Below are 10,044 nucleotides of genomic sequence, written 5' to 3' on the forward strand. Positions count from 1 at the left end.
TGCGCTTGACACATTGGGTGTATGTATAGATTGTGATAAGCATTATAAGAACACCCAATAAAATGATTAAAAAACTAGTCTCTTCAGTCCCTACCATATACTTTATGCTTTCCCAGAAAACTTACACCAAGCAATTTGGATAGGATGATACAATCCCCGCTAGTTCACACATCACATTTTTTGATCCGTACAACTGTGCTGTGGATTTGAATACATCGACATAATTTCTATGTTTTACAAATAAGGAGTCTAAATGCCTATGTGACCTTATAACACTTCCTTAAACTCTGCATATTTGAAGATTTGTCGTGGTGTCTGACCCCTCAGGGCTATTTTAAGATTAATATCTACAAGCCAATGCATGTAAATATTTTTAGCAACATCCCTGACACATAATAACCGTTCAATAAATGTCATTTATTATTGTCTAGAATCTCTTGGTCATACATTGGCAAAATTGAAATCAATGTCTCGGTCTTCTGACTTCTGCCCTAGACTCCAATTGCACCCCCCAAGAAAATTTCCAAATATATAATAAAATCCTCCATGCTCTTCTTCCTGCTTGTTTTGCTTGCCCCGTGTTTGACATTATTTTTCTAGCCCAATGTTCTACAACCTCTTGTCCAGCGGCACCCTAGCCAAGCCAAGCTTCTGGCATAGGCACCCACTGCTCTTCCCATTACATATCATGTTTATGTCTCTCTGTGTCCCCGCCTGCCTGCCCAGGGAGCTCCTCCCCAGCCTCAGTAGCCATCACAGGTGAAAATGGGGAAATCTTGCCGCCCAAGGCAGTGTAGCTTCTGCCTCTCTTCCACAGGTTTCCATGTCTCTGCTTCACCTGTTAACATCTTATGAAGCATTTGTGTATCTCTCTCCTTTAGGAAGCTGGGGAATTCTTAAAGTTAGGGATTCATTTTACTCAAATCTGCCTCTGTCTGGCCTTTGGTTAATACTTGTCGAATTGCTTATGGATTCAATTTTCTCCCTTCATCATGCTCAAAATATGCTTTGGCAGACCAAATTTATAGGCTGAGAGCTCAAAATAACGCCTGATTAAACATTTAGCCAGGCAGATCTGGTTCCCCTGGTTAAATATTGGTTTCCTTGTCCAGTGAATGTTTTCCTTGTTCACGTGATGATGGACAAGGCAGCTGGCTGGAGTAGGGATCTTCCACAAATATTCAGGGCCTCCTTCTCCACCTTCATTTCCTGCAATCTCCCCCCTTGCTCACCATCTACCAGCTACACTGCCGTCTTCTAGTCTCTAAATCCATGAAGCCTTTGCTGCTTCGGGGCATTGCCAGGGCAGTACTCTGGGCAGAAGACTCTTTCCCCCAAATCCCCCTCTCTCTCATCCTTCTGGTCTTATTAAATATCACCTTCTACCATGCACACCAAAACCCAAGTAGGTTTTCTGTTTTTCCTCCTTCATAACACTCTGATTATTTTTCCTTTGGCTACGTTTTTTTTCCCTATTTATTTACTTCTTTGTTTACTCTCCCACCTCCTTCCTGCTACTGCTTCCTCTAGCCTAGTTCACTACTGGACCTGTCTCAAAGCACTTTATAATGACAATTAATGACTAATAAAACTAATTTTTTAAAATAAAAATATTTGCACAATTAGCTCAGATGTTCTATAGTGGGGAGGCTAACCAGCACATTTTTTATGAACGAAGTTACTTCAGATGTGAGAGACACCCTGAGGAACTGCAGTCAGTCAGTCAGTCAGTCAGTCAGTCAGTCATTCCGTGAGAAATCTGGCATCGCTCGCCAGTCGTTTGGGAAGCAGACTCTGTTAGGTACAGTGCTAACTCAGAGAGACGGATGGAAAATAAACCACAGCATTCTATCCCTCTTAGGATAATGAAGGAGCACCATGAATTTTTAGTCTTTGACCCTCTCAGTTCCAGGTGACCGCATTGCTCAGTGAAGAGTCCATGAGAGCTACAAATTGTTAAGCACTCAACCAATAATAATGGTAGAGGTTTGATACTACCAAAAATGCCTTGAGAGGAGGCCATTTGCTTCCAAAAGTCTTGGCTTTGAACGTCCTATGGAATTTGGTTCCACTTGGCTCACCTGGTGTCCCCATTGGTCTGAGTTGACTGGTAGCAAATGATAACAGCCCTCCTTTCCTTGTTTATTGTAAACCTGCCATATCGGTCTTCTTTCAAGGCTCCAAACACCTTCTCTTTACCAAAAATGTTATACCACTTTTGTTCATTAACAAGAAACACAAAATAAATGTATTCGAGTCTTCACAGGCACCCACTGTCTCTCCCCAATGACTGTATCCATCAGCCAAAGCCCTTAATTAACACGTCCTTGTTACAAAAGCTGCCTTCCCACAATTTCCCCAGACTTCCATTGCTTTCAAATAAACAAGAGCACACATTTTTACCATAAGTACCCTAATGCTCCTTGGACGAACCTTTTATGAATCCTAGCAGTTCTCAGCAATAGAGCTGAGTGTGTGTTTCAAAAACTGGAGCCAAAGTTTCAAGGTAGCAGATGGACATTGGGCCTCCACTCAAGTACTCCCTCAATGCAAGAACACTTCATTCTATTAAACTGGCATTCCATGATGCTTACCTTCCCAACACTATCGCTGAAGACAATGCGGGTGCATAAGCAAATGTGGTGAAGAAAACTGATGGTGCCTGGCTATCAAAAAATATAGCATCTGGGGTCTTAAAGGCTTAAAGATAAACAAATGGCCATCTAGCTGAGAAGCAACAAAGCCCACAGGGAAGAAGCACACCAACTTGTGTGATCACGAGGTGTTGATAGGATCAGATATTAGGCATCAAAGAACAAAAAAATCATATCAACGTGAAAGAGGGTGAGTGCGGAGTGGAGACCCAAAGCCCATCTGTAGGCAACTGGACATCCCCTAACAGAAGGGTTGCAGGGAGGAGACAAGCCAGTCAGGGTGCAGTATAGGAATGATCAAACATACAACTTACCTCTAGTTCTTTAATGCTCCCCCCTGCCCCTACTGTCATTATCCCAATTGCACCATACAAATCTGGCTAGACCAGAGGATATACACTGGTATAGATAAGAACTGGGAACACAGATAATCCAGAACAGATAAACCTCTCAGGACCAATAGTGAGTGTAGAGATACCAGGAGGGTAAGGGGAAGGTGGGGGAGAAAGAGGGAACTGATCACAATGATCTACATATTACCCTTCCCTGAGGACAACAGAAAAGTGGGTGAAGGGAGACACTGGACAGTGTAAGATATGAAAAAATAATAATACTTTGTAAATTATCAAGGGTTCGTGCGGGAGGGAGGGGAAAAAGGAGGAGCTGATATCAAGGGCTCAAGTAGAGAGAAAATGTTTTGAGAATGATGATGGCAACAAACGTACAAATGTGCTTGAAACAATGGGTGGATATATGATTGTGATAAGAGTTGTACGAGCCCCAATAAAATGATTTATTATATAAAATGGAAAAGTGCCTTGAAGAAGTTCATAGAAAAAGAAATGGAAAATTAAAACACTGAAGCAATAAAGTTTGTTTATTTTGTCCATTAGAAGTCTTCTGGTTCAATGATTTCCTTGATATTAGAATGACTTTTGTAATACAAGTAACTTATTTTTTCTAGTTGTACTTATCAAAAATTAAAAGGATTATTCTTAAGAGAAAACAGAATTTTACAGTGTCTCCTTCATGTTATGAAAAAATAACCTTCTTGTCCCCCTCCCTTTGATTATGTTAACATTTATACAGTTTGCATCCTGTTGGTAAAACAGCATTAAATGGGTGTCTTTCTAAATGTATTGAGACCTAGCTCACTGTTCTCCAGTATAAATTGGTGATTACTGCAGTCTGCTATTTCTCTAGCTTGACTTTATAAACACAGCCTGGCTGGATTCATCTTCCAGAATTGAAAAATGAAGACTAGATTTCCCCCATTTAGCTTTTGCTAAAAATTTCTGCAAGATAATGCTCATGTTACAGCTAAACATCAGCTGTGCAGCTTTCTCTTTGTTTAGCTATTAGTCTCTTAGGTATATGTCTGTAAGCAAAGGGAGGTCAATTGTATCCAAATAAAAGTATGCCAGAATGTCTCTGGCATAAATCTTTCCCTGAAGATTGCAGTCATGTTACTTCAGGAGGGAAGAAAAAGTACTGTTTTATCTGAAAACCTAGGAATTTGATTCATTAAAAAACTTTTTAAAAAATTACTGATACCGTACAGAGAACTGTGTAAGCATCGGATTCACGTGCGCATCATCACAAACTCTTTTTGTTTTTTGTTTTTTTCCTACCTTCAGATAACACTGGAACAACCACAGACAAGTCCTGCTGTATAGTGTTACAAAGTCGTCCCAAGTTAGGGGTCTATTCCAACTATTCTGTCCTAATCGATCTTGACATAAATTGAATACCTCTTAAAAATATTTTCATTGTCACTTCCTTTTATTTTTAGTGTCTTTATAGAGCTGATCTTCATTCGTCTTTGGAGGTTGGAAATATAAATCTATGGATTTGTTTTAATACTTACACACATACGAAGGTACAAAACAAATGGTAGTCTAGCGAGGGAGAACACTGAAACGGCACTGGCCTTTGGTCAGTCGCGGCAATAACTTCCCTAGTGAAAAGTTTTGTATCATCTGGATTATAACTGGAACAGGGCTCAAGTTTCAGGTCAGAAAATTAGTGACCCTTGCACATATGATCCTTTATTTTCTTCATCTATTTCATAGTATTTTGTTCTGCCTACCAACAGTTCTGAGGTTCATGTTTTCAAGCAACTGAAACCTTTGATGTAGTTTAGAAAACAAAATCTGTACAGCAATACTTTGCACAGTAATTTGTAAAAAGGAACATCTTCAAATGCAGGCTGAATGATATCATCAGTAAGTCCTATGCTGCAACTGTGTATGTGGTACACATTACTGACAGTATGTCGTAATGAAATAAATAAAATAAAGGATGGTAGTAAGTCCATTCATCATAACTTGAATACCTCCTAAATCAGGAACCATTATTGATAAGCGCTCCCTATATTGTTAGAAACCCGAGGGAGGCCATACTAAGTCAAACTCAGTCTGGATGTCACTCTGCTTTGCCAGTATCTAGTTAATTTCAGGAAGAGTTGAGGAAGAGCTTGGTAAAAGAATAACGTGAATGTAAGAGATCCCGTTGCATCTCAACAGGTTAAGCTTCTGAACATCTTTACTAGTAATTATTCTGTCCCAAGTAAAATGTATTGTTTAATTAATTACTCTGTTCCAAGTAAAAACTGTGCTCCACGCTTAGAATGGAGGTCTCTGAAGGTATCTGTATTTTTCCTGGCCTGTGTACCCTGGTGGTATTGTCGGGTAAGCATTGGACTGCTAACCACAAAGTGGGTGGTTCAAACCCACCATCTGCTCTTAGGGAGAATAAAGATTCACAACATTTTGGAAACTGTGTGTTGGAATCCACTTGGTGGCAGTGAGTTTAGTTTTAGTTTGGGGACTTGTAAAGCCAGGCCTGATGTAGCCCTCTCTTGATGCCCAGGGGCTACCCATCCTTACAGTGGAAATGAGTCGGACTGGAGTCATAGTGAAGGCCATGGGCATGCCTCTATACTTATTTGCATTGCCTGATCATTTAAAATGATTCCACGCCTGAGAAGACATTCATTGAATGTCTCTCCGTGTGAACATAAGCATAACAAGTTAACAAATGTGGACAATTTCCCTTTCGGTTAATGTATCAGTTCCCGAAAGTTTAATTGACTTATCTTTGTTTCTTCTCTTTTTCATTTGTAACTATCATTTTAGGTTGGTGGTTTGATGCGTGTGGCCCCTCCAATCTAAATGGAATGTTCTATACTGCTGGACAGAACCATGGAAAACTGAATGGGATAAAGTGGCACTACTTCAAAGGGCCCAGTTACTCCTTACGTTCCACAACGATGATGATCCGGCCATTGGACTTTGGAGAGCACATTGTCAGAAGCAATTAGGAAGACAACAGAGAAATCTGGGAAAGCCACCAAATGAGAAACTGCTTGAAAATCCCTGGAGTAAACTCTATTGTCTCCTTTCCAGCAGCAAGTGGTAGTTACGTGAAATCATCAAGGTTCCTGACTGTGGATTTGGGGCTTTCTTGTGTGTTCACAGAAGTCTCTCTGTGGGGTCCCTGTGTGCTTGTGGTGTGGACATAGAGAAGGCCACTCCCATCGTGTTCGAGAGGGGAAGAAACTGCTCAGCGCGCTGTGCTTCAAACTACTACTGGATCTTATTTTGGAACTATGGCAGCCAGATGATAAATGTGGTTTCTTTCATGTAAAACCGAGGAAGGAGGAAAAGCACGATGGAGGGAAAAAAAGATATACATGAAGAACGAAAACAGGCCTTTCGTAGTCCTTCGGAGAAGATGAGGGGAAATGTTATGTCTATGCAAACCTACTAACAGATGAACTTCTACCAGTGTACAGTTTTAATAGATATTCAGGAAGGATGACAGTGCTCCCTGCGTCAGGAAATTATAAATGGCTTTCAGAAGCCTAATTTCATGATCATATTCAACAGTTTACATCAGTTAGCCCATCTGGAAATTTAACTCTGTTTGGGTAAGCCATGATGAATTTTCTAGTGCACAAAGAATAACAGTGAGAGGTAACAAGCACACTTTATTATCTCTTACACATTTCCAAAAAATGGACCTAAGTTGGGATGACTGAGGTATAAAAAAATTTTAAATGACCTGTTCCCCTCACCCTATGTTGCAGTTTTCATTTATTGTAAAAACTGACTGACTGATATATAAATATATTTATAACCTGAGAAAAGTTTAAAGAATGTGAAATATATCACTAAGGGGTTTTTTATATACATGCATTTAATATTTCCTTTGTACTACACAGGAAGCAGTATTTTTGTGTGTGTTAAACTGAAGTAAACCGTAGTAAACTGGAACAGGTAATTTTGTAGTGTCTTCTTCCATATGTTCACTTAAATATACTTCTTTACTTTAAAAAAGGTTTTAGATCTTCAATTCTATACTCTGTTAATCCGTGTGATTTAATATTTGTTAATTAACCGAAGTGTGCTTACCATGTCTACCCTGTTCCAGTTTCTATAAAGATACACTTTGAAGTATATGAGAAATTAAAGAGGAATTATGAATATCATTGTACATAGCTTGTTTATATCCATGGTCAGCCTAGTAGCTGCTTAATCTGGACTGTGCAACACTATCCCTGATTCATGAGAATAAACACCGCTTCTGAAAGAAACCTGTATTTCTTTGTGAAATACATTTCTCTATGGTTTTCTCCTTCAGGCTCTGTTTCCTTAAACTATTTCTGATTTTTTAAAAAGCATTACTAGGAGAGAAACTTGGACAAACTATCAATGTTATATGCAAGAAAAATACATATGAGAGAAGCAACCGCAGTCATCCAGCTGACTGATAACATTATGAACCGTGGAACAACGATCCTTTGGGATCATCCATTTTGCAGGACTACTTGGCAGCGTAGTAATGACAATTGGAAGTCATTGCAGTTTTCCATCAAGCAGTGTTCTCTGCTTCTTTAAAAAAGTGGTGCAAAGACCTGATTTGTCCTCCTCTAGCTTCGCTCTAGCCATGAAGCAGAAGTCAAGCATGCATTCTCTCTCCCCACTTCCTTCCCCTGACACCAACCACTCCTTCCACACTTGCTTCCTTTTATGCTGGGTTTAATCATTCTTTGCAAAGGCAACAGAGAACTCACAGAAGATACTCATAATTAAGGGGGCTTATTAGAGGAGTTAAAAGATGACCACAAGCCAGAATCAGAAAGCCTTAAGGAGAAAGGCTTTGGTCCACAGCAGCACCTCTGGTCAGCCAGAACCAAGTCTCTCTCCCGTCCACACCCTTGTCCAAGTCCAAGTCCCTCTCCCGTCCACATGGTCCCTCGTCCACATGGTCCCTCATCCAAATCCAAGTCTCTCTCCCGTCCACATGGCCCCTTGGCCTCAGCCTCTGGGGGCCAGGAAGCCAACCCCACCCCTCATCCTCCCCTTCTTGGTCTGGGGGCTGTTTCTGTGTCCCCTCTCATGGCCTCCCTCCCTCCGCCTCAGGGGCCTTTAGCCGCGGCCTCCACCACGTCTGCTCAGGATCTTGAAGGGGATTCGCCCTCTGCCGCTGCTTCGGAGATGGTGCCTTTCAGTCAGTGGGTGGTGACTAAAACTAACCACTTCCCTCTATTAGTGTGACGCACACCTCATTTGCATAGTGTCACCCAATCATTTGGCCAGATGTACAGAAACATGGGTAGAAGAGTTATATTCAGAAAGCTCATTCTACCACACGTAAAAGAGTTATTGGCTCTTTCATAAAAATCAAAAAGCAAATTTCAAGGCAATAAATTATTTCAAATTTAGTGACTTGATTCATTTATGCCTTGGTGGTTTTTCTCTTTTTGAGAGAATAAACCTAGTCAAAATTTTCAGAAAATATTTTTAATATTATTGTATCATTTTTATAATTTTGTATCTTTATATACAATCCCATGTTGCTGATGTTATACAATATTTCTATTCTTGGTGGCTCCATCATAACCTCTGTTTCTAAAATTCTTGATTAGTTTCATTTAAGTAATATAAGTAAATGTTGTGTTCTCTTATGCTCTGTAAGAATTTTTAATATTTTTAAACTAGTTTGGATAAGACTATTTCCCATCTTGTATTAAAATAAAAAAAGAAAAAGAAAAAAGAATGCATGATACTGTTTTGTTATCTAGTTACAAAAATGAAATATTGTTTTTAATTATTTATATTAAAGCAATATAAAGTGTTTTATAATGCCATTTTGTGTATTGTATAAGGCCTACAGGTTTGCTTCAATTTAACATGTATATCTTTTGCATTTAATTATTTCAGGATAAAATGATTAGGTATTAGAGTTTGTCTTTTAAATTTTCAATAAAAGTCATGTGGTCTCTATACAAATGTCTTCATGTCAATACCAACATTATTTGATTTAAACAAAACTGAAAATGAGATACTTAGGCAACTTTATCTCATTTTAAGTCATTTTTAAAATAAAATATAAAACTAGAATGTATGGAAGTAAGCAATCTCTGAGGGGAAAGGGAACTAGATAAGCTAAAGCTCTGTCTTTTCAGAAACTCCTAGTTTGGCATGGACAAAGAAAGCATCACGCCCAGTAGAGTGGTAGGCTCCAGCCTCCCGGGTCTGTGCCCCTCCCATCCTGACAATGCTGTAATACCATGTAACCACACCTGCTGCAAACTCCGAATGTGTAACTTGCGAGTATGTGTTGAGAATCTGAATTTGGCCTGAAGGAACAATGGAAAACCCTAAAGGAGCTCTTTAGGATTGCCCCTCTGCCCACCTCAGATCCCATTAGGGGGCCTTTGTTTCGTTTATGTGAGGAAGTGTCTGGCCATTATCCCATTGATCCTCCTCTTGTGGCTCTCACATTATATCTCCGAACCCTCATTGACATCCACCTGGATGAAGAAGAAAGAGACTCTTTCCATTTGCAGCTTTCTCTCCCTATTCACCTTAACACGCTCGATTAGTCTTCCCCCAAACAGACTTTCAAAGGTGGTTCTTCCCTGCCCAAAGCCTTCAGGTGGTTTCTCACTACTTCCTAAATTTGAAGTAAGCATGTCAGTTTAAGCCCAGCCTCATCCCCACACAGCTCCATTCCACCCTCTTAGTGTTTCAAGCAAGATGAAAATTACCCTGTGGCAGGCATGTAGCAAAAAAAGTATTCCTCTTTCTCTAACCATGCCCCATACCCTGTCACTATGCATTTCCTCCTATACGGACCGCAACTCAATGCTGTGGAATCAATTCCGGCTCATAGCAACCCTCTCAGATAAAGTAGAACTGCCCCACAGAATTTCTAAAACGACACATTTTTATGGAAGCACACTGCCGTATTTTTCTCTCTCTGAGCTGCTATTGGGTTAGCGGCTAAGTGCTTAACCACTGCACCACCAGGGTTATTTTTCCCATAAAATGTAAACTCTACTCCCCCCACCCCTACCCCAAACTTCAGCTGACTTGGGACT

General features: G+C 40.0%; 1 protein-coding gene across 3 annotated transcripts in view; it reads left to right on the forward strand.

The window, feature by feature from the left end:
- Positions 1-8,944, forward strand: part of ANGPT1 (angiopoietin 1) — a 297,629-nt gene extending 288,685 nt beyond the window's left edge. For all 3 annotated transcript variants that reach the window (XM_004697434.2, XM_045287636.1, XM_045287639.1), the window contains exon 9: positions 5,792-8,944. In XM_004697434.2, the coding sequence (XP_004697491.1) occupies positions 5,792-5,976 (185 nt within the window). In that variant the 3' untranslated portion in view covers positions 5,977-8,944. The remainder of the gene's footprint in view (positions 1-5,791) is intronic.
- The last annotated feature ends 1,100 nt before the right edge of the window (positions 8,945-10,044 follow it).

The sequence above is a fragment of the Echinops telfairi genome, unplaced genomic scaffold (genome assembly GCF_000313985.2).
Source record: "Echinops telfairi isolate 266 unplaced genomic scaffold, ASM31398v2 ScPeMD7_1;HRSCAF=3_0, whole genome shotgun sequence".
NCBI lineage: Eukaryota > Metazoa > Chordata > Mammalia > Afrosoricida > Tenrecidae > Echinops > Echinops telfairi.